At 35.9% G+C, this 26,080-nt stretch overlaps 1 protein-coding gene across 7 annotated transcripts in view; it reads left to right on the top strand.

The window, feature by feature from the left end:
* LOC139144222 (BTB/POZ domain-containing protein 9-like) overlaps positions 1-26,080 on the top strand; it is a 121,778-nt gene that overhangs the window by 86,283 nt on the left and 9,415 nt on the right. For all 7 annotated transcript variants that reach the window (XM_070714882.1, XM_070714878.1, XM_070714877.1 and 4 more), the window contains 2 exons: positions 24,593-24,732; positions 25,509-25,625. In XM_070714882.1, coding sequence (XP_070570983.1) covers positions 24,593-24,732; positions 25,509-25,625 — 257 coding nt within the window. The remainder of the gene's footprint in view (positions 1-24,592; positions 24,733-25,508; positions 25,626-26,080) is intronic.

Raw genomic sequence — 26,080 nt, 5'->3', positions numbered from 1 at the left:
ATTAATTTTAACCCTTTTGCCACTAATATTGTACAAATAATATCGCGGTTCAAAATTAGCAAAGTTGCATCGTAGAACTTTACCATGGTAGCAGCTGACATAAGTTTTTACAGTATCAAACATAATATTCTTAATGAAGGGAATTTTTTCAGCAAATGCTTCTTTAAACTGAAAAATAGATTAATGAAATGAAATAGCCATGTAGTGTCTTGAAATGTAGGATGTATCCAAATGAATCAACGTCTCAGAGGTTTTTAGTGAATTAGGAACAGATGTCCATGCTTCATGTTGAGGTTCAATCGGAATGGTGTAATCCTTTGAGTGCTGTACTTTTTTCCCCACCAAAATTTTAGTGCAACATTTAAAAAAATTTTATGAATTTTTCTGTATATTTTTTATAATTTTGGACCTAGTGGACATCACATTTCTTTGGCCACATTTTTGGATCAAAATTTTGGCAAAAGGCTGAAAAAAATTGACCGGGGAATATTTTATAGAGGAGACAAAAATTGACTTTGGCGCTTGAAGGGTTAACTCTTTGCAGTTAAAGTCTACAGTTACAGGATAAAACTAATTTTTGTGGTGTGAATGTTGTTAAATGTCATGCAATTCAGAATTCACTGACAATAGATGAATAGCGTGAAACTCTGGGAGGGAGAAAAAAATCACAGTTCCGCCCAGTAACTTCACTTGACACCTTGTACTGGCTCCTCCAACACAGCCTGCATCATGTAAAGAGAAAGGATAGAAATTTCAAAGTTCTGCCTTGTAACTTCTCTTGACACTCTTCGACAGCACTTGACTGCACTGAAATGAAATAAAGCTTGCACCTGGCGTGAAAACGTCCCTCCTTCTTTCATGAAAAGTGCATGGTAAAGTCATGTGTTAATGTCTGGTGATTTTAAAATCAAGCAGGTTTAGAAATTTGTTGTTATGGTCAAAATAGCAAAGTCATTGAAACCACAGGGAAGAAAAATTTATGGTTCATGGATTAAAATGTCTGATACAGATGATTGAACTAAATCTTGACGGAATTAATCTCTACAGGCAGAAAGTCTGATCATACATTGGTGAGCAAAAACTATGGACAAATCAATAAATTCAGTAAAACAGTTGTATCAGAGGGCTTTGTACTTTTAATTAGTAAAAAAATATGTTGGTTCTGTTTAATAATTTGTGTAACTCATGCTAATTGGATAGAGTGAATTGATGACAAAGTGACAATTGATAGACTGATGTTACATGGATGTGAACACTAAAAGGTAAACAATTACTGACAATAGCAAAGCTAAGAAATAACCGTTGCTAATCTAACAGTGAAAAGTATCAAAGACAGTAACATGCCAGTTTCAGTGCGTATGTGAAAAGATAACTGAACTGGCTAAAGAGAAATGTTTGGCTTCTGTACAACTTCACCATTTGTACTAGTGCCACATTAGCAATGTCTCTTTATGTCTAATAATAGACTAACCCAGGTTGCTTGGCTTTTCTTGGCTGCAGATATTGGCTATGAGCCATTACATTCACCCTGTGATCTACAGAACAGTCTACCACTCACATGACAGTCTGTTGAAGTTTATTCCTTCAGTTTATTCTGTTTTGACATTTATCTGCCCATAGACTTGGAGCAAATCTGTGTCCACTGTAAAATGTAAAGGCTGTGGTGAAGATATTTTGTAACTTTCGCGAACAAATTTTATTTTCAGTTGCCCTTTTCTTCCATTTATCTTCAAGTTTCTGGTTTTACCGTAGTTGCAAAACTCAGTGCACTGATTGGCTAGAGCCAAGTAACTTTATGGCAATGCACGCCAGTGTGATAATTTATGCAAATTTTATGCTGAATAATGATTACCTCATATCGGTAGCCAAGAATAGCTTTGGTATGTCTTTGAAATATTTAGTCAAAGAATACAAGTTTCTTTCATCAGAAATTTTTAAAGTAGTCTTTGTTTAGCTCATCCAGTTAACCCAAACCTCCAAAATGTTTATTATTTAGATTTGCAGAGACAGAAAGGTTATCAGTGGTTGGTTCAGATCTACGTGAAATTGAGAATGAAGTTGTATTTTGTTCCCTAAAGTTTGTTGTGAAACCATAGACGGTGCAGGGTCAAGTATCAACCATCAATACTGTGTAATACCTAGCAGATTAATGGCTTTAAAACGTCAAAGAGGAATGTCTTGTGATGAAGATGATAAGACCACAGACTATGACCATGGTTATGGCAAGTACTGCACAGTAAGTGAGGCTACCCACAATTCCCCTTGATTTGTACACTCAGACATTTTTTGCTAAAGGCTTTTTCAATTTTATCAGTTTCTTAACAATTTTGAACTTACAATTTAAGAGTAGGCTTATTTGTTAAAACTATGTTCCAAAATTATTTATTATGTTTAAAATTAAAGAGTAAATTGAATGAGAAGTCGATGTTTTGAGGTGCTAAAAATTGCGCACTTGTCAAGATAAAGTTATCAGCAACTAAGATGGTCTCATCATACCACCTGTCAGACATGCAAATTTCCTTTGTTACGAACATTAAAAAAAATCAATACCCTTTCTTTTGCCAACACAGGTGCAACTTATTCCCTTAGTTTCCTTGAAAATTTTGTGCTTTGCTGTCAAAAATCTATGTCGACAAAATTACAAAATTGCTATCTCCTCCGCGGAAAAGGGGTTGATCATCTCATTATTCATAGTGAGAAATCAGAAAATTATGATTTTCAGAACTATGTTGCCAGAATTTTGAAATATGGACCGAGTTCTTCTGTGTATAGAAGAAATTTGCTTCAGTTCAGTGAGTGATCTCCGTGTGTACAGATCATGGAGAATTGTGGGTAGCCTCACTTACTGTGTACTGGTACATACAGTGCAGTTCTTTCAAAACTGAACTTGAGATTATGATTCAAAACTGAACTTGAGATTATGAAGGAATTGGAGTTCATACATGTACACCTAAATCATTAAATTTGATATTATCACACCTTATTTGATTTGATATTTAAGAAGAAATTAGTTCAAAATTATTTTATTTTAATTGTAAATGGTAAAGTGGTAATTGACTATATAGGCTGGTTTGTTTCAACTTGGATTACTTTGTGAGGGAGCTGTAGCGTTTTGTACTGTACTGACAAGTTTGTGAGTTCTAAAAGTGGGTTTTATCATCTTGGATCTGAAACTTTCACAGGCCTTCACTAGCTCTGCACTCTAGCTGGTTTTGCCAGACTGACTGCACAAACAGTGCAGCCAGCACAGAGAGCTAGCGTAGCCAGTGAGGAAATACCAGCTTACTGAAGCAAGCTACATCAGCCACAATGAGGGGCTGTGAAAGAGTCTAGTTAGATGTGAACCACTTCTGGTGGACTGTGAGGGTCTAGACTGATTTACTGCTAGTTTTGGAAATCTGACTATATTGTGAAAATCGTTGAAACTTCAATTCTTCTGCAGGATGGTTTAAAATGTGTAGCTATGTAAGGTTAAGCAAAGGTGGATTTGATGTGGTTTAAAAGGATCGAGGGCTTGCCAAACAGAACCTATGCTATTCAGACATTGAATCGAGAGAGGTTATCGATGGTTGAATGACTAATTAAGTCAACTAAGAAGCTAACGTCTGCTCAAGCAATTTACTGAGATTAGAACCAATTTGATGGCGGCAAAAAAAACTGCTTCCGTGCTCAGCTGATGAAAAAATTAAATGACAATATCTAAGCTGGGTTGACTAAAGAAGTGACCAAAGATGCTACAACAAGCTTTGTAGAATAGCCTGGAGCTTGTGACGTGAAGATGTATATCCCTATGAATAAAACAAATGATTCTGCAAATCCTTCTCTGAAACGATCGGAACCTCGTATATTGCTCATATGTGTCGGCTTTTGAGATGCCATTGTGAATAGCACTCGATGGGAATAGCTGTCTGAAAATATCCGGGAAAATCTCCAAATTAGGATTAAAGTTTGGAATAGAGAGCATCTAGTAAAGGTTAAGTGAGATTTTAGGATGGCATCTCTGTTTAATAGCTCCATCACAAAAGTGACAGTGTGTCCGTCATTTTTTGTCTGGGCTCCGAATCCATGGTAATTACATTCTCCGACTGTTGTTACCTATTCCAGTCAGGTTTGTCAGTATTACCTTTGGTGGGACTTTGCCGGGGGCAAAATAACATAGGAGTGAAAGGATGGTCTCTCTCTAAGCCTTTTGCAGCCAGTCAAGCTGATGATAATGTCATTCAGTGTGTCCACAAAACACCTTTTCTTCTCTAACACAAATGGCAGCTCTTTGAAGGGCAATTGAGGCATTTTGGCCTTTGTATTTGATCACAGCAGCTTTGGAAAGCTCATTATGGTTGGCAAATGAAGCAGATGGGTGCACACTGGACAGTTTTCTTAGCCCAACAAGCAACTTGTTAATTTCTAGACTTCGTATCCACTAGCGCTTCAGGGGCCAGCTTGGAAAACAAAACAAAACATTGGTTCAACTTGCCTGCTTATACGAATTGCCATGTTTTTTCAACAACTCATCCTTGTTTGGGTGAATAGCTTGTTAGTGGGTGTGAACAAGAAAATTCAAGCCAGCAGAATTTCTTTTGATTTTGAGAGGATGGCCCGTAAAAAGAATTATGCAAAGACATCTATAAAGTTATTCAGTAAAATCGGATTTGTCATCTTTAATGACCTCATCAAGATTTATATTGTTCGTAAGTGAGTTAGAGTTTATTCCATTCTGACATGTAAAGCATAGAAACTTTTGTTGATTGAATCATCGAGTTTGATCTTTCTAGTGAAGGAAGAAAATACAGTAATAGCGGTCTTTTCATGCACCATTGGAGCCTGAGTCAAAATAGAACATTTGAAAGTTTTGATAGTAGAGACCAAATGCATAAAATGTACAACGCAGTAAGATGGGACTGATTGTGAAAATTGTGCTTTGATCAGGACCACAGGAGCAATCGCCGGAGTCTGTTATTCTTTGGTGTTCAGAGACCAGTCCAAATATTTTGTTTCATGCAAAGTTTCAGTGTATATGAGCAGCCAATCTTGTGTTCAGGGACAATGAGAGATGTGAAAGGCAGTGGAATGTAATACTAGAGGTCGGCCTTTGTCACAGAGTTAGCTTGGTTAGTCAAGGTATTTTTGAGCAAGGCAGAATTATCCAATTCTAGCTTTTAGAAACTATTGTGTCGGATGGCGGCCAAGTGGTAGAGAAATCTTGCAGCTAAATACAGCCACACAGCCAGTCAGTCATGTTATTGCTGTAGGAATGTCAGTACAATGCCAAACACCTCATCAACTCTAAACTAACTGTTGCTCTACCAGTTCAGTTGGGGGCATAGATAAAAGTAATCACATAACTTGAAAAAAAGATTTTCCTTCTAAATTTCGAGTGAAATTACAGTTGTGCAATTGTTTGACGCAAAAAATACAATCATATAGGTACAGCAGAGAAAGTTAAGCTAGAATTGCAACATGTGCATGTAGAGTAAGAGATCTTTAGTTGGAAAGAGTTAAAGTGTGTACAGCTAACAGAAATATTAAAGTGTCCATGGAAGCAAAATAAAATAAGATGTTAAGATGTTTGTTGGTTCTATAGATAACAAAGACTACATTATATAGGTTTTTGCTGTATTATTCATTATTTGTCGATATAGTAACCTTACAAAATTAAATCTCAAAATCAATTGCTGATGGCTAGAAACAAATTAAATCTCACAGATTTCTAACAATGGTATTAACTTTTTCAAACATTTATGGTCTGTTTATGCATAGTTGTTGAACTTGGATCAATTGCTGCTTTATAATAATTCATAGCAGGAGTATCTACCATCAACTATTAAAGTGAGAATTAAAGTTTCTTTGGATCTAACTTTTTAAGTATCTTTTGTAAATATTTTTTTCTGTCTGTAAAATGCACTTTTTCTGTAAAACACATTTTCTTTGCATATTTTCCAGTACGTTGTTCTCTTTGTGCAATATACGGTATTTTCTTGTTCTTCTCAGACAGTTATGCCAAAATGCCTCATGTTTAATTTTCTAGATGAGAACTAATAAAGATACTGTCAAAAGCTACAGCAATTGTCCTTTTAAAATGATTATTTTCTGTTATTGATATTTGATAATTCTTGCAGTATTTCTCCACAGCATCAATGGTTTTTACATCCAATGAGGTGTAAAATGAAATTGAACGTTATTTCTAGAATTTAAGAAGACTGTATAATCATGTCAGCAGTGTACAAGTTTAACTGTCAATTGAATTAGTTAGCTGACAAAATACTCAGTGAATTAAAAGTTTGACAGTAAATTCTAATGAGTTGTTCCTGTGTTGAGTTTGACAAATTACCATTGTTCTTGACACTTTGACACAAGTTAAGTTGTGATTTCCAGGAGTGGAATTCTCAGCTGCAAAGGTTAGCCGTATTCAGGAAATGAAAACATTGAGGGAAATGAAAAGGAATGAGTGTAGAGGCAGGGAAAATTCCCCAGTGAAATGAACTTTTTTCTGAGTTAAGATCTGCAGCAGTATTCCTGGGAGAAATCACTGTGGGCTCGAAATCTGATTTGTTCAACTGAGCCTGTCTAGATGTGAAATCAACTTTAGTTATAAATATTTGTGCTAATAACCCTTTACAAAGTAGAAGAAGAGTGGAGTAAAATAAAAAAGCTGCCACAAGGCATGGTATTTTGTCATGCAAAGAAGGTACATGTTATCGAATAGAAGAGGATGTAATCCCGTCAGCTGGAAGTTGTTGGTGTTCATCGTTTCTTTCTCACCATTTGGTGATGACTCACTCTGATTGGATCAGCAGTGTCGTTGTCATAGCAACTGTCAGTATGGCCTGCCCGTCAATTGCTTGAAGTCCTAGGATTATCAGGATAATGGGTGATAATTGCTGCCTCGCTGTAAATGTGCTGCACAAGTCTTCAATTTTTAAGATCGAAATCTCTACCCAGACAAAACAAATGTGAATGGATTTACGTGGACAGGGAGACTGTATTGAGAGGATTTTATTTACTGATTAACTCTTCAGTGATCAAAAACTAAGTAAAGAAGATATCAGTGGCATTCCAGAGACAATGAAGCTTGTACAGAGCGTCATTTTATCTTGTCTTATTTCAACATCTTTGTAACAGCTTGAGTTGTATCACTGTGACATTATCCTAGCTCTCCAATAGAAAAGGGCATAGCAGCTAAATGTTTCCCTGTCACAAAACACAAGTGTTATTCTGATTTCTCTCCAATATCTTGAACTTGTCTCTGCTGTCATGGATTTTCACACTCTGTCAAATTTTGCTCATTCTGAAAATCAATACCGTTGAAGACTTTTTGAAATTTGTTTCAGGATATTTTTTTAGTCCCCACGGACACCGTCCGGGGGGACTTATAGGTTTGGTCATGTCCGTGCGTGCGTGCGTGCGTCCGTGCGTGCGTGCGTGCGTGCGTCCGTCCGTTCACGCAGATATCTCTGAGATGCCTGGAGCGATTTCATTCAAACTTGGTACAAGGATTACTTCATATGTCATACAGATGCACGTCAATTTGTTTTGTGATACGATCCAATATGGCCGCCAGGCGGCCATTTTATTACGATTTTTTCATGTACAGAGCCATAACTCAGGCATGTTCCAACCGATTTTATTCAAAGTTGGTACAAGGACATTGACCAATGTCATAGATATGCACGTCAATTTGTTTTGTGATACGATCCAATATGGCCGCCAGGCGGCCATTTATTCTGATTTTTTCATGTACAGAGCCATAACTCAGGCATGTTTCGACCGATTTTATTCAGAGTTGGTACAAGGACATTGACCAATGTCATAGATATGCACATCAATTTGTTTTGTGATACGATCCAATATGGCCGCCAGGCGGCCATTTTGTTACGATTTTTTCATGTACAGAGCCATTACTCAGGCATGTTTTGACCGATTTTATTCAAAGTTGGTACAAGGACATTGACCAATGTCATAGATATGCACGTCAATTTGTTTTGTGATACGATCCAATATGGCCGTCAGGCGGCCATTTTATTAAGATTTTTCATGTACAGAGCTATTACTCAGGCACGTTTCAACCGATTTTATTCAAAGTTGGTACAAGCTTATTGACAAATGTCATAGCTGTGCACGGCAATTTGTTTTGTGATACGATCCAAAATGGCCGTTGTGCGGCCATTTTATTACGATTTTTTCATGTACAGAGCCATAACTCAGGCATATCTCAACTGATTTTATTCAAAGTTGGTACAAGGACATTGACCTATGTCATACATATGCACGTCAATCTGTTTTGTGATACGATCCAATATGGCCGCCAGGCGGCCATTTTATTACGATTTTTTCATGTACAGAGCCATTTCTCAGGCATATCCGCATGTTTCGACCAATTTTATTCAACGTTGGTACAAGGACATCGACCAATGTCATAGCTATGCACATCAATTTGTTTTGTGATGCGATCCAATATGGCCACTGTGCGACCATTTTGTTACAATTTTTTTCATGTCCTGAGCCATAACTCAGACAGGTATCAAGCGAATTCATTCAAAAGTATTTTTTATCACAGACCTAATGAAGAGGACTCTATCCTCTCTGAGGACCTGTAATCAAAATACCCATTAACAAGTGGGGACTGTGTCATCAACGATGACTTGTTTATCTTTGAAGGAATATTGATCCAAATTGCTCAGGCAGTCATGGAAGCTTCAAGACTTCGTGAATCTCTAAAATGCGCATCAATTGCAAAGACATAGAAAACTTTTGCAGAAACTCAAGAATACTAATTGTCATCAACATATCTATGCCAAGAAATAATTTCCCTGTTGACTACATCTACCAATTTTTAGCATTGCCTTGCGAGATTGTGTAATAATCTTTCGTCATTTACTTCTGTGGTAACAGAGAAACTGATCTGATAATGCAAGCACTGTTTAATATTTGTTTTACCGATATGTGCAACTATTATGAAATGATATCTGATGTCTGTGTTGACAAGGATAGTTAGATTTTATTTACATCACAGGTATCAAGACACTTTGTATTTACGGTATTACGTTTCTTTGAGTTTTTCTACCATCTTTGCTGTTTTTTCCCCCAAATGTTTCATCCACATGACATGCATGCCTTTCCAAACCAGTGAAGGTTTTCTAAAATATGAAACAAAAGTAACAAGATAAATGCAGTTTTTATGGAGAAAAAAATTTGAGGTATTTAGTGGCTTGTTTGAAGGGAGTTTTGAAAATGTGTAAATGTGGTAGACATGAAAGACTTCCGATCAGCCCACATTGTGTATACCATGTACTGTGAGAAAAGCAGATGGTTTCCACTCTACCAGTGCTGAGAAAAGCTGGCATTTCATTCTGTTTGCACTGAAAACGGATGCATAGCTTTTGTTGCTGCACTTCAATAGAATGGATACACAGACAGCATTCTGTGTGGGAAAAGACAACCATTGAGCACTCTTACACTGGGTTAAAAAGCTAATGACAGTCAGATGCAACTCTCCTACGCAGATCAACTTGCCATCAACTGAATGCTACGCTCAGTAAATGGACCACTGAATTATTAATATTTTTATGCATTTTTGATGTGGGGGCAACTTATAAACCGGTCAAAAGATACACAGTCAAGCAAACTTGTAATATGCTATGCTATATTGAATGAAAGAGACAGTGGAGATTGCTACAGTGGCACTGCCGCCGATTGTTCCTAACCAAACAGACAGAGAAATCTAATTTTAAATATTGAATATGATTAATGGAATACCTTAAACTCCATTGACAACTCCGTGAAAGGGTATTATGACAGGAACTGTCTCACACACCTGCCTGCATCTCATCAAATTAACCCCCCTCAATTGGTGATGTCGTACGCCGATGGGCAAAATCATGAATGTTGGTCATAATTCTGGCTGCTTTGCGGTAATGAGGAAGAGTAGGTGCCCTGGGCTAATTGCAACTGTCAGACAATTCTAAAGAGAAAAAATGTTATTTTGTCTGTCAGTTCTTGTACAGTTCTTGGCTCTAATTGAATTCTGAAGCAAAGCCAAGCAAAGTGACATGTATATATCTTTGATGTCAAGAAGTTAGTCAGCAGTCCAAGCATTTTATTTTCAATTAACATTTTTTTTAACATTTTTATTATCTGGCCATTATTGATCTGACACAGAAGCATTCCATTTAGTGCAAACAATAAACAAACAGGCAAATAAAATGAAACGAAAAAACAAAAAAACCAAGAGTGACACCAGTTTGAATTTTATGACAGTAAAGATCCACAATATCAAGAAAGAAAAATAGTTTGATATTTATGATAATTTCTGATAAATTTGACTGAAAGCTGAGTGGTTTAGATAACTGATGTCTTTGCCAGGCAAATAGGAACCATACACGGTGGGTTTGAATGCAATTGGGAATTTGCTGAATTTAGTCTTTATCTATTCAGAAAACTGACCACTTGACATCATGTCTTTACAAAAATTACGGTCAGTCATATGAAAAATCTACTATATTGCTGGTTTTTTCACCACTGGCATATAGCGTAGTGGTGAACAATCTTATGATCACAAGAGCGAGATGCTGTATTAGAACAATACATCTTTATCTGAGCCAGAGAGCAAAACTAATAAGACAAGCCTGATTCATATCTCTTTCAGTCTGTAGGTTTGGTTATTGGTAAATGTTCTGTTTGTATTTTCCCACTGAAAGTAAAAGTCAGTCTGAGAACTGCTTTATTTTTACCAGACAATCTTCATATGTTTTTAGATTTCAACTTTATATGGCATTTGGACAACTTACATTTAAAATTTTGCTTCAAGCAACAGTCACTTTGTTGCATCTTTTTCCCAATGTCCCATCAAAATTATGTACAGACTTTGTGAGCTACGTTTCTCAGAAGCATTTCCTATTTCAGTGGGTTTGATCTCCATCTACAATACCATTGTTTTGATTGCATTATTTTCAATGATATGATTCTTCAGTTGTGTTTTGATGTGACAGTGATGTGGTTTATGAAATCTGAACAATTTTACCATGATCTTTTGATATATAATATCTAGATAAATATTTTCGTCCATGCTAATACAAAATCTTCACTACTTTGATTGGTCTGTAATCATAACTTGTAGATAATACTTTGATTATTTTTGTTCAGAAAACAAGTATGTTATCTTTTTCTTCTTCCTAAAATATGTTGAGATGTAAAGTTGTAGCCTTGGATATGTACTCGGTATTGTGTGAAATTTTCAATGGTTCTATTGAAAAATGAATTCTTGTCAAGGCTAGAAGTCGGTTGTCAACAATGATAACACATGGACATTGTACACTACAGGCAGTATTGCTAAGTTGAACACAAGGTATTTGATATGAATTTGGAGTAAACTTACAAAGGGCAATAAGAAACTTCAAAAAACACAACATAAACAATAAGAAAAATTACAGAAATATTTTTTCCCACTTTGCTAATGCTATGTTATTGCAGTAGTGACAGATTTGTAACCGATTCATTGTCTTATTTTTGTGAAATCCAAAATGTTATTTTTCCGCATAGAGTCAACATAGAAATAGCTGCTCCTTTGAATCGTAAATATCAGTAAATTTTAGATAATTTGTTTCTCTGGTAACAAAATTTGAGGTTGATCATTGATTTTTATGCTTGATCATGAAAGAGAATGGTTAAAACTTTCACTGAGGAAAGTTTAAAGAAAAGTTATAAACTTTCAGTTTCAAAATGAATACCACCCTTATTTCAAACTACAATTATCTTGTCTGTCCTTTTCCTTCATTAATTCAGCAATAATTTACTCACCACAGTTTGGCATATGACAATACATATGTACTGCAAAAGGGGAATGTGTCTTGTACTGATGTGTTTGCATACTTTCTTAAAATTAATAACGCAAACAAACCATAGAAGTTTCACATCTGGTGCAATTTATAGTAACATTGCATTAAGTGGTCTTTTTCCATGAGAGACAAATTGAATTTCATCTTAGGTATATACAACCTTCATGACCTTGTATTGTACAAGATACAGCAACTTTCCTGTGAAATTTGATTATCGCAAACTAAAAATGATTTGATTAACCATTATTTTGCAGTTATTAATTTACAAGGTTTCTGCTTTTGACGATGTTTGATAATGCAGTAACGACACTAATTGCACAGCAACACACAAACAGCTTGCTGTAGTATGCTGTAAGTTCAATAGGTTAACAGCACAAAGGCTAGGGTCACAAACCGTTTATATTTTATGACACCTAACTTCCTTAAAGTATTTACCTTAAGTACACTGTCTACTATATTCTGTCACTTCAATGTTGTACACATTGTGTGCATCCACTCAGTAATTTACATAATTAAACTTACAGCTTTGTCTATCTTCCAGTATATGCACTCAAAGTAAGGTACAGGTTCTTGGTCTATTGCCTAGTTGCCAAGTTTTAACCAGCCCACAAAGTCTCTGTATATTATGTCTAATATATTGTTGAACACTGTATTCACTCAAAACCAGTATTCGTTGTCAACAATGACATATTGGTATCATCTTCTATACATTGTATTGTGATAGAACGATTGTACTTTATATTACAACATACATTTAGGTAGAAGATGAAAATATCATAAAACTGTCATCATATAACTATTGTCCCCTCTAAGGAGATTGACAGTTGATCTCAAAGTGTCCCCAAATATTTATAAATAACTTTTCCCAAAATGGGATAGGAATATTTCCAACTCAGTCACCAGAATAACCAGTTAGTAATGACATCGGAATCAAAATTTCAATTTGCAAGTCAACTTTTGTCAATGATCAGCCTAGGTTTTATGGCCTATTGACAGCTAAGCCAAATCATTGTATGGTAATAAGACTGCAAAACATCCGAAGTTGTTAGAAGTTTTGAAGTAAATGTGTATTTGAATTTATAGTGAGAAGTTCTAGTTCTGGTCATGTAATAAATGTTGCAGTTGAGGCTTTTCCCAACAGTTTAGCAATGATTTACGTAATATTTGTCAACTTCATAGATTCTACTTGAATGAATTTTTAAAATGAATACCGAAAGATTTTAGAGAAATGCAAATTTCACCAAAAAGGTGGTCACTTAATGATTTGCTAAAGTGATGTCATCAATTAGCTCTGCTGTCAGTGATGCAGGGCTATTCAGATAGGTTGATTGTCTATATGGTCATCATCCATCTTTAACTCCAATATCATTCAAAGTTGGTTAGAAATTTCCCTGGGATGACATCATTCAAGTTATTCAATTGATGCGAATTTTTAGGGCAAATTCTCTCACTATTGGTCCGAGACATTGTACAGTATTGTATTCTCTGGTCTACCAGCTTACATATATAAAAGTTCAATATATAGCTCATACACTGTACATAGGAAGTTATTTGTCCAGCATTGAGAATTTTACTAGATGATTGTGTTTATGTGTAGTTACTGTGTTACCTGAGATACAATATTGAACATCTCATAGTACCTCATTATGTATGAAGATTAACATCTGTCCTTAATGAGACAATTTTTCACTTAGTCTTGATCTAACTTGATTATCCAAGCTTTGCTTATGAGAATACCTTTATGGTTCATTCCAATCATAAGAAATTGTTAACTTTGACAGATCTCAAACTTGTTTACGTAGCATCTGACAAAAGTGTCTTGTGAAGGTTTGATATGTTGTAGTCTCTTATCTACTTGATAAAATGTGTTCTAATGCCAAAGGAAGACTTTACCCCAGCTATCAAGTGAGGGGGACATTGCTTCCATATTTGACCGTATTCAGTGAACCGTGCTGAAAGTTTGTGTTGTTGTTGTGTGAAAGCAAACGTTTGCATTTGCGGTCATGCATCTACAGTTAAGAGTTGTAAAGGATGTTTTAATTAAAAGCTACACCTGTGTGACCCAGAGGAATCAAGAATGGTCTTGTTGTGCCAACATTTACTGTAATTTTCACATACCTAGACATCCCATAGGAAAGGCAGAGACTTTACTTAACCTAAATAAAAGTTAGTTTTGCATTAACCTGTTACACTTTTCAGAGGTTATTTTTGTACAGCATTCCACAGGAGCAACAAGACTCAATTAGTTCCTTTGCAAGAATAAGCTCTATAACAAAGGGTTCAATGTTAGTCATATTCACAAATATTGCACAGTTTCAAAGTTTCAATGAAACAGTTTTTCTGAGTTCATTGGAGATGAGGAAATTCACAAGTGGCACTCACTTTTTGAAATGCAGTTTTTCAGAGTTCGATATCACTTGTAAAGCAGTTAGGCATTGCCAATCTCACACAATAAACTTGTTGTACATGTTCCACTTACAACGCCACCTATAATTATTAGAGAAGGCGCCAGAGGACCGTGGTTGAATTGAGTTGAATATTGGAGGCAGTGTGGCCGATGACATGTTTTGATCAGTGCAGTGTATGCCTAATTTGTATCCTTTATAGTGCAAATATGAAGCCATGCATTCACCTAGAAAGTGTTTGTCACACACAACATGCGTTGGGAAAAACACTCTCCCAATATGCGCATAGTTGTTTGTATTGGTCAAATTCCATACCAGAGAAGTAAGTCCCTCAACCGTGCAGTACACTTCATTGTTTGTTTTGGAGACTTACAGCACTCAAATTGTTACCACCCATGCTGTGTGTTCAGGGAATCATTTGCAAAACATTCCAAAGCAGTTAGCACTTTGCATTTAGAATAAAACAGACCTGCCTTCCCCATTTTGTAATGGATCAACCCAGTTTTAAGCAGTCTCTAGATCATACCATTTATAGAGAAGGGGTTGAAGATTGGAAAGATTTTGGTAAGATGACCCATTTCTTACTTGCATGGTTTGTAAATGTTTCCCAGAGTGTAAAATAGAGTATCATCTGTCCAAATTATTAAAGTACTTAAAAAGTACATGTAACAGCATGTTTTGGGCTATTGACAGGGAATGTGTGAATGATTTAATACTTGTTGAATCAAACAAAAATATTGTTTATGAGAGAGCGAGGGGGGGGGGAGGGAGGAGTTTTAACAGCCCGTACAAAGCCAAAATTTTTGTTAAAATGCCATTCAGTCTTAAAGAAAAACTGTTGTTAGGATAGACAGATGTAGAGACTATTGTTGGTATATAAAGCTACAAGGCTTATGTTTTTTGCCATAACTGTGATGTACTTAGTTTTTTAAAGAGATTTTTTTTTTGTTTGTTTGTTTGTTTGAGAGAGAGAGAGAGTCTGAGAGAGAGAGAGAGAGAGAGAGAGAGAGAGAGAGAGAGAGAGAGAGAGCATAATCAGCACTAGTACATGAAAACATGATTGGCAGGTGATAGATTTTTATATTTTTACACTAATGAATCAGAAAACAAACAAAAGTTTTTTGTCTATTTTCTTTTTTTTTCCTGACAATGCAGTCACTATATGAAAATGATCAGTTTTGAAACAAAAACACATTTTGACTCTTCCTTCACAGAGCAGACTCTTCATGCACTGACCTTTATCTCACTTGACGCGAAAAAACAAGTGAATGGCAAGAGAGAACAATTCGCCAATTTGGGTCGTTCATTGAAACAACTTGTTTTCTGTTGTTGTACGTACATGTAAAACCCACCCAGGAATGTTCACATTGTCCAACAATGTGTTCTCAAGCAAATGAAGGCTTTAATGAAAAGATTGTTCTGCCATGTGCACTGTGAGTCTGGACACTGCACCATAGCTCTAGGATGTTTGGAGTTTTCTATTTTGTTTAGTTTTGTGATGTCTTTTACAGCCTACTGAAATGCTTTGATTTTGACACTTGACAGAAAACTATGTAAGTAAATGGGTAAACGTTGCAGGCTATTTTTCAGATGACAAATAACCGTGTATATTCTCTGAATTATGTATACTTTGATATAGTTTGGTTATATTATGAAAGATGATAAACCAGGAGACTTATCACAAAGAAATTAAAAAACAATTACGATGAAAGAAGTCGTGTAAAAGAACCATTTGAGTTTCATGAAAACTTTATTGCTTTGCATGAGTCTGAGAAAGTACAATGGTTCAATCCTTACTATTGTTGTGAAGTAATAATTAAGCGCAACAGCAACAATTGCTATAACTTTTGAAATTTCAATTATTTTTTCCATAAAATAAGTTTATATTTCTCTTTTCGTCGGCTGGTCACCTTAATACCTGTATATTACCAGTAGTATGCTGTATAGGCTTGTGAACACAAAGCATCGTGACAATAAACAATGGTCTTGTTGATGAGTGAATTCCAGTCTAGATGAAAATCTCAGTTGTCAACAGCATATGACATGACACAGGCTGTGTTGACAAAGTTGAATGCTAGACACTGTGTCATGGTTTGCCAGAAGAACAAGAAACTGATTCTAAAAAAACACAACTATAGTAATGGACAATATGTCAAAAGTCACGGTGAATGGTGGCAAAAAATGAACAGTTACAGTGTAAATACATGACAGTTGATAAGTAATGTTTATTGTTTTCATGTTAGGAAATATTGACTTCCATGTTCACACAACACCACCCCTACTGGATGTGTAATAATAGAATTGCAAACAGTTTATAAATAGGAAATCATTTATACAAACACTGTGATTAGGCTACCTTCGGAGTTGTTTAAAAATAAATATGGTATGCATAGACAATAACAGAAAAGTCCTGTATCTATGGTTTCTACTGGAAGATTTGCTTTATTTATGCAGAAATTGGAAAATCAACATATCCCCAGGGACTGCATAGAACAGCCACTTTTATGATTTGAATTTTGTGACATTGTGAATAGCTAAGGCATTGCACTCTTTTGAATTGTGCAAATACTAGGTTTCTGCCTTTGAGAAAAGAGGGTTTTTCTACAAGAGTGTGAACAAAATTAACTACAGGCTTTACTGTATGCCAGAAATTTTCGATTTGGAACAAGATGTACCTTTGAGACTAAAATAAATGTGATATTACCAATTTTATGTAGTTTTAGCAGATTACAACCCCAATACTGGTACATTTGGTGAAAGGGATTTCACTGGTATCAGAAAGAAGAAATAAAAATGGCTGTAAATTAGATAGTATTATTAGTCCCCACGGACACCGTCCGGGGGGACTTATAGGTTTGGTCATGTCCGTGCGTGCGTGCGTGCGTGCGTGCGTGCGTGCGTCCGTCCGTCCGTCCGTCCGTTCACGCAGATATCTCAGAGATGCCTGGATCGATTTCATTCAAACTTGGTACAAGGATTACTTCATATGTCATACAGATGCACATCGATTTGTTTCGTGATACGATCCAATATGGCTGCCAGGCGGCCATTTTATTACGATTTTTTCATGTACAGAGCAACAACTCAGGCATGTTTCAACTGATTTTATTCAAAGTTGATACAAGGACATTGACCAATGTCATAGATATGCACTTCAATTTTTTTGGTGATACGATCCAATATGGCCGCCGTGCGGCCATTTTGTTACGATTTTTTCATGTACAGAGCCATAACTCAGGCGTATCTCAATCGATTTTATTCAAAGTTGATACAAGGACATTGACCTATGTCATACATATGCACGTCAATTTGTTTTGCGATACGATCCAATATGGCCGCCAGGCGGCCATTTTATTATGATTTTTTCATGTACAGAGCCATTACTCAGGCATGTTTCAACAGAATTTATTCAAAGTTGGTACAAGGACATTGACCAATGTCATAGCTATGCACATCAATTTGTTTTGTGATACAATCCAATATGGCCGCTGTGCGGCCATTTTGTTACGATTTTTTCATGTACAGAGCCATAACTCAGGCATATCTCAACCGATTTTATTCAAACTTGGTACAAGGACATTGACCTATGTTATACACATGCACATTGATTTGTTTTGTAATACGATCCAATATGGCCGCTGTGTGGCCATTTTATTGCGTTTTTTCATGTCCAGAACCATAACTCAGACATGTATCAAGCGATTTTATTCAAAGTTGGTAAAAGGAGATTGACCAATGTCATACATATGCACGTTAATTTGTTTTGTGATACGATTGGTCATACATATGCACGTTAATTTGTTTTGTGATACGATTCAATATAGTGCTGTGCGGCCATTTTGTTATGATTTTTCATGTCCTGAACTCAGACATGTATCAAGCGAATTTATTCAAAAGTATTTTTATCACAGTATTTTTATCACAGACCTAATGAAGAGGACTCTATCCTCTCTGAGGACCTGTAATCAAAGTACCCATTAACAAGTGGGGACTGTGTCATCAACGATGACTTGTTTTTAGTAGATTGTATCACGTGGACTTAGATACTCTGAGAACTGTGGCAGGCAACACATTGAAATCACAAATACTGAATGAAGTACTCTTGTTTTCAGACTCATGAATAGAGCCACCCTTGGAGGTGCCCTAGTTTAGGCACTTAAAAGATATCCAAATTGGTTTGATTCACTCTCAGGGTCATAGGCAGGCATCACACTGTGTTCATTCTCCACATCCTTTTGTAACAAAGCCACATCTCTGTGATTCACACGGTATTTTGTATTTTCCATTGGCATCGAGAATGTCTGACTAGAGAAAAAGTGCACCAGCCTGTATTTGCCAGTTTTTCACATCACAATAAGAGAGAAAATTGCAAAGAAGCTCTTTTATTCTGCATGTATTCACAAACCAATTGTTGAGACACATGAAGAAAATGGTACACTACATTGAAATTTGACTTTGCTCTCCTATTATTCTGCAATATTCCAACAAAATCTTAGAAATATTGATGTTTATGTTCCCTTTCCAAGAGTAGAAAAGTTTTGATTTTTAACATATCAAGGTTTCACATGTGATATAATGATCCATCTAAGTTAGGGTTGCAACACCAAGCAAGTGATTGTGAGAAACAGTAGAATATTGTCACTAGAGGGCGCTAGTCACCCCACGCCTTCTAACCAGTACAAGATACATGTCTCACTACAGGCTTGCTATGAAAGATACAGGAAATCAACCCTGTCTTCATTTAGTTATTTATTGCCTGAAAGAACAAACTGATAACTGGAATATAAGAGGTATGGCCTTTGTAACAGAAGAACTAAACTACAGTATGCATAAAATGGTATTGCAAAGCTGCCAGGGAAGGGTTGCTATTTTCAAAAATATTCAGCACAGTTGATCTTACTGAAATGATGAGGCTTGATGAAATGCTTTCTTATAAAGAAATGTTCATGAGGTAATCAATGTCGTGAATGAAAAACGATGATGTTTATATAGAAATGTCAAAAATTTGGCTCCATCATTTTGATAATATCCCTGTATTCCAAAAGATCTTTTCAGAAAATTGTTATAAGTAAGCCATTTTTAATACTGTGTAGAGTGATTCATTTTGCCATTTTTGATCTATTTTTTCAGACCTAATTTCCAGTTGCATATTTTCTTTAGTTACATATAACTAGTCGATTTGGTTTGAAATATTCTATATGTAAAATGGCAGTAACATGACATGAATGTTTTGTGTAAAGACTGGCTGGCCTGTGTAGATGTGTTTGACAGTCTGGGAGTATGATGTAAAGAATAGACACAAGCCCCTTCTTTGCAATGTCACTCATCGATTTTCAAAGATGTGTTCCCTAGGCTACTAAACTCTTGGAGCATGCATGGAAGACAAATGCCTCGAGGCGTATGGTTTGTACTTTGAGTTAGGGTTTTTTGTCAATTGCTTCGGAGAAAAAAAAATCCAACACATCATATCGTCTAGACTTAGTGAATATCGGAGAGCTTGTCAGACGGAATTGCCGTGTGGCTTGGCTTTTATCAACATGACAGGTGTAATCAATATAGAGTGACTCATACGCTCTTGCAGCTACAATTATCCCAGAGTCTTCTGTGCGCCCCCGAGAGCACAACTTTTTAAACTAGTTAAACTGATTTGTCAATCAAGGCAAATCATTACACTGGTTCAATAAAAGAATTACATTTTGCTTTATCAGCACGTTAAAACCCTACCTCTACTTTGAGCAGTGATAGGCATATTTTCTGCCGGTCGACACTGTCTCCATCGCTAATTGAAACATCTCCGTCTTGACACAGCCTGGTGAGTACACTGATGCTGACTGTAGATAAAAGGTATTAAATACGTTGAACATGACGGGGTCCCTGGATGGGAATGCCGACATTTTAACCCTGAAAAGGCCAAGGTGACTAACCATCTGTGAATTGTATCCCTACATCAGTCGTGAGCCACCAACATTTTTTTACTAATGAAAAAAATTCTCCACAGACAGACTGTAAGAGAATCTGACGTGTGTTATGTGATGGTCAATATTTGTGTCTACCAGTGTAATATGCATTTATAAATAATCTCTCTTGATAAGTATTATTAGATAGAGTGATATACATACAATGTTTGAGTTTCACTATTCTTTCCATGGAAGGTAACCAAATCTCCAACCTGAAAGGGAAAGTCAGAGACATCTGAAAGGATATCAGTTTCTTCATTTTAGTTTGACAACCCAATCAATATCATCACTGTGGTTTTTACATGGCTGTGATTTCCGCATACCGGCAATTGGCAAAATCCATCGCCAACGCCTGACCAGCTTTGAGTGGCATTTATGGATTTTTTGTAGTAAAGCATTGGACTGTGATGCGTCTTAAAGGTAATTTGTTAGCAAAGATGAAGCTTGACCCATTGACACAGTATTAAGGAATTATAAAAATATTGGACAGCGAGTGACTGGTTCAATAATATGACTCATCATGAATAAATTTACCATCCATGCAGTGGAAGTTGAAAGAGCCAAGTTACAAAGTATCATCGTCTCACTATTTTAATCCCAAGATTGGAACAAGCTCTGTCTAGTGAAAATCAACACCAGTCAGTGTCAGAGATGTCACTTTGCAAAGTGCAATCACCATTGGAGTGATATTTAGATACAGAGTATGTACAACACAGTGTAACGTCAGCCTTACTAGCACAGCATGTGTAATTTGAAAGTTACTTTTATAATAATATCCTTTTCTGATTGGATACATCTTTCTGTGTCATCACGTTTCAATTCAAATAAAGTAAGGCTACTTTGCCCAACATGTACATATAAATAATCGATTCAACTCATCCATAATCCATACAGTTAGATCTAAATGCCAAGTTCAAAGTCATTTTTGAAATACATACACTGTACTTGAGATTCATATTTCCAAGCCCACTGAACACACACTATAGACTTTATAGGACATCATCTGCTACATCAATCAGCGGACTCATAAACCCATTGCCAGCCATGTAACAATATTACAATGATTCATAATCAAATCTGTCTAATTTTGTAGGGGTGAACGACCTCCAAAATATCTCAGACTTGGTAGAGGGCAGTGATCTCAGTATACATCTTTTGTTTGCGTAGAATACATGCATGTGATCATAGCTCCTGAGAGAATAGTGCATACATCACAACAAGATTTCACGGTCTACTGAGCAATGTCATTATTGCATGCTTAATTTGCTGTTATCGTTACTTTAGACTAATTATTTCTTGCCCCATGGGCTATTACTTCATATTCATGTCTAGTAGGTCGCAGCTAATGAGTCAATTTGTCACAAGAAATTATGACACCAGGCAGTGGGTCTTCAGCCTTAACTGTATTGTTTGATCTAATAAAATATCTGAAGTCTGTAATTGGCACAAATGCAGTGATTCAATTCCAAATTTCCCAGACATTTATGTCAATAAAATATTTATTGATCAGAAATATTCATATTTTTCTGGTTGAGATTGAAGTAACAGCAATTTAGTTGAGGTGCATAGCATTTCTTCTATCCCTGCTGCTATACCAGGGTTGAATCTTGTAGTATTCCACCATGTAGTCCATCCTATATTTGAACTTAGAGCATTGAATGGTTTATTTCATGCTGCTCTATCAGTTTCAAAAACTTAGAGTACAGTGTAAAAGCCTTGTTGAAGGACTTCTAAGTTGATTTAATGTGAGAAACATATTGAAATGTTATGTTGATCTAAAAAAAAAAAGTGATCTACCCTGATCAGTAGTACTAGTATACTGGTATGTTATCAGTTCAACAATTAATATTTTTGAAAGGTTTTCTCTTTGGAGTAGTTCTCAATGTTTTGTTTATGCTGGTCAGTGTTTAATGATATACAGTCAAATGTGTCACAGTGGTCATCTTTCAGAGCTGTTACCTAATTTGGTGGTCACCTTGTGGCAGTCCTGTAATATTTAGCTCCGCTGTCAGCGACGCGGAGCTTATCAAATAGGTTGATTTCCGTCGTGTCCGTCGTCCGTCGTCGTCGTCCGTCGTCCGTCGTCGTCCGTCAACAATTGCCTTCTCCTCTGAAACCGCAAGTCCAATTGCTTTGAAATTTTATATGCAGTTCACTTAAGGTGACCTCACTTCAGTTTGTTCAAATCGTGTTGAAATTTGCATATTTGTATTTTTGGGGCATTTTTTGGTGTTTTTGGTAAAAAAAATCTCTTCTCTGAAACCACTTGTCCGATTGCTTTGAAATTTGATATGAAGTTTGCTTAGGGTGCCTTCAGTCAGATTTGTTCAAATCGTGGTGAAATTTGCATATTTGTATTTTTAAGGCAATTTTTGTCATTTCTGGTAAAAAAATCTTTAAAAATCTTCTTCAAAACTGCCAGTCAGATAGCTTTGATATTTGGTACATAGGTCCCTAGGGATGATCTATTTCAGATTTGTTCAAATTGTGCAGAAATATGCAAATTTGCATTTTTAAGGCAATTTTTGCCATTTTTGGTCAAAAAATGTATTTCTCAGAAAGTACTGGTCTGATAGTTTTGAAATTTGGTATACAGGTTTCTATCGATGAACTAAGTAATATGTATTGAATTTCTGATGAAATCTGTAATTTTGTATTTTTGGGGCAATTTTTGCCATTTTTGGTCAAAAAATGTGTATTTCCAAAACTACTCATCCGATAGCTTTGAAATTTGGTATACAGGTTCCTACAGATTAACTTAATGATAGTTATTGAAATTATGATGAAATCTACAATTTTGTAATTTTGGGGCAATTTTTACCAGTTTTGGTCAAAAAATGTGTATTTCCAAAACTACTCATCCGATAGCTTTGAAATTTGGTGTACAGGTTCCTACAGATGAACTAAATGATAGTTATTGAAATTATGATGAAATCTGCAATTTTGTAATTTTGGGTCAATTTTTGCCATTTTTGGTCAAAACATGTGTTTCTCAAAAAGTACTGGTCTGATAGCTTTGAAATTTGGTATACAGGTTTCTACAGATGAGCTAAGTAATATATTGAATTTCTGATGAAATCTGTAATTTTGTATTTTTGGGGCAATTTTTGCCATTTTTGGTCAAAAAATGTGTATATTCAAAACTACTCATCTGATAGCTTTGAAATTTGGTATACAGGTTTCCATAGATGAACTAAATGATATTTATTGAAATAATGATGAAATCTGCAATTTTGAATTTTTGGGGCAATTTTTCCTATTTTTGGTCAAAAAATGCGTTTCTCAAAAAGTACTTGTCTAACAGCTTTGAAATTTGGTATACAGGTTTCTATAGATGAACTTAATTTGATCTTTTGAAATTATGATGAAATCTGCAATTTTTACTTTTGGAGGCAATTGTTGCCATTTTTGGTCAAAAAATTTATTCTCAAAAACTACTCATCAGATAGCTTTGGTTGACATGTTGAGGGATGATCCTATGTGATACATTCAAAGTATGATGAATCTTCAATTTTGTATTTTTGCAGCTTATTTTAGCCACTTTTTTCTGGCCACTGCATCGAGCTATCAAAGATTTCCACCCTTCTTCATCAACATGTCTCAAAAATAGTTATTCTCTACATAAATACAGCGGAGCTATATCGCCGCTAGGTCGCTTGTTTATATGTTAAAAGTCCTCTACAAAATGAATACCTCTCTACCGTGGCCATTGGCCATATGCAATTGTCAGCTCCACTATCAACGATGCAGAGCTTATCAGATAGGCCTGGATTATCTGTTGTTGTCTGTCAACATTCACCTTGTCCTCAGAAACTGCTAGTTCCATTGCTTTGAAATTAATACTTGTATGCAGGTTTTTGGGGTTGATCTGAGTAAGAGTTGTTCAGATTGTGGCAGAATTTGCATATTTGCATTTTTGGGCAATTTTCCCCATTTTTTGTCAAAAATATTCTCCTCTGAAAGTCTTTGTCTGATTGATTTGCAACTTGCTATTGCGTTTCCCTGGATTGACTTCAGTAAGATTCGTTCATGTCACACCGGCATTTGCATATTTGTATGTTTTGGGTTTTTTTTCAGGTTTATTTGGTTTGTTTTTTTATAGACAGCTGAAGCTGCTCATCAGATTTCTTTGAAAGTAGATGTGAAGATCTATTGGAATGATATATATAAGTTATGTGCAAAATGTGAAAAATTCGACAAAACTGCACCGTTTGGGCAATTTTTACTATTTGTGATCAAAAATTTCCGAAAATCAATGAATTTCTTAGGATCTCCTCATCCGATTGCTTGTATATGCAGGCTTGTAGAATGAGTTGAGTTGAATGATCTTAGCTGGTTAAAATCTCTTGTTCTCTTCATTGCAGTGTTTTACCTGTACTTTCTTTTCTTTCCTTTCCAGATTCAGAGACCAGTAGCACTGGCAGCCTGGTGGAAAAATGTGCCATGTATATAGAGCAGAACGCTGAGGACTGTGTAAAGACGAAAGGATTTCTAGACCTGTCAAGAGAGGGCCTCCTCAGGTTGCTGGATAGTGAAGAGGTTAGGTGTTTGCAAACTTTGCTATAAGTTGCTATGTAGAGTTGGAGTTATCATTCAATAAATGATTTTAGAAGTATGGTAATGTCGTTTTTATCAGGTTCCATATGCTCCTGGAAAGTCCTTGGATTTCAAAAATCGATATGCCTCTCACAATTTTTGTAAATTGCGAAATGATTGGTCATGATATGATAACGATATGTAAAGTGTTATGTAAAAATGACATATTGTAAAAAGTGATACTGGCAATTTTTTTGTACCTCAAAAAGTTCCTGGAAATTACTGAAAAGGTCCTTGATATGAGTGTATGGACCTGGTACTATTCCCTGATGTGATTGCAACCTTGATAACTTGTAAACTAGTGGAGGACTGCCTGTACCATGCACAACAAACTCTGAGATTGCTCAAGACAAAGTATAAACCTTAGGATAGTGCAGAATACATATTAATTCCTAGTCAACATGTAGTCAACATGGTGTTCAATGATTCTTTAGTCGGATCACAAGTAAACTAATTATTAATGGAATGATTAAGATACAAGACATAGAGATGTTTGTGTCACCCTCTTATGCATGTTATGACAAAACAAAGCAAACCATTTCTAGTAACCGTTCATGCTGCCTATTTCATTTTGAATCCATAATGCAATTGTACATGCTGAGACTGAATGAGAAACTAACCATGATATCAATAGTTTTAGGTAAAGTTCTTTGACATTCCAGTGTGTATAGTCTGATTAGGCCACCAACGTTGCTATTCACTCAATGCATTCTTTACAGTTTGCTCTGTGTGAGGAGGATGTATGGAGGTGTGTTCTACACTGGGCCAAGCACCAAGCTGGCGTCACTAAACCAGCACATCTATGGACAGATGATGAAAGGAGAAAGACATGTCAGGTAATATGGCCATAGAGGGCGCTATTTGCAATTCATGTAAACTTCTTGTGGGACGGTGGTGGTACAAGGGAGAATTGAAAAGAATCATACATATCTGTGGAATTTTTAAGTGCTGCACTGAAATACAATAAAATGTGAGGCTTATCAGACAGAAAAAAACAAAAAAGAAATGCAAAGTTTCTTTTTCAGAGTATTCAAAAGGAAGTATCTCTGGGTGTTTATTTCGGGAAAATCACCATTTTTATGCAGAGAAATCGGAAATAGAGAGTAAAAATGTGAAGTTTTATTGCAGGAAGTCATCATTACTTCATATCAATGCAGAATCCAAACTAATTCGTTTCTTTATTGACCATAAGGTCTTGTTTCGTATTTCAAATACATTTACAAATTACAGATTGGACGACAGTGTATTAACTTGGTATTACTTGGCAAGAAATAGACAGATATGCTCTTCT

Source organism: Ptychodera flava, chromosome 11, assembly GCF_041260155.1.
Source record: "Ptychodera flava strain L36383 chromosome 11, AS_Pfla_20210202, whole genome shotgun sequence".
NCBI classification, from domain to species: domain Eukaryota; kingdom Metazoa; phylum Hemichordata; class Enteropneusta; family Ptychoderidae; genus Ptychodera; species Ptychodera flava.
The sequence above is the reverse complement of the archived record's forward strand: the minus strand, read 5'-3'. Positions and strand labels throughout refer to the sequence as shown.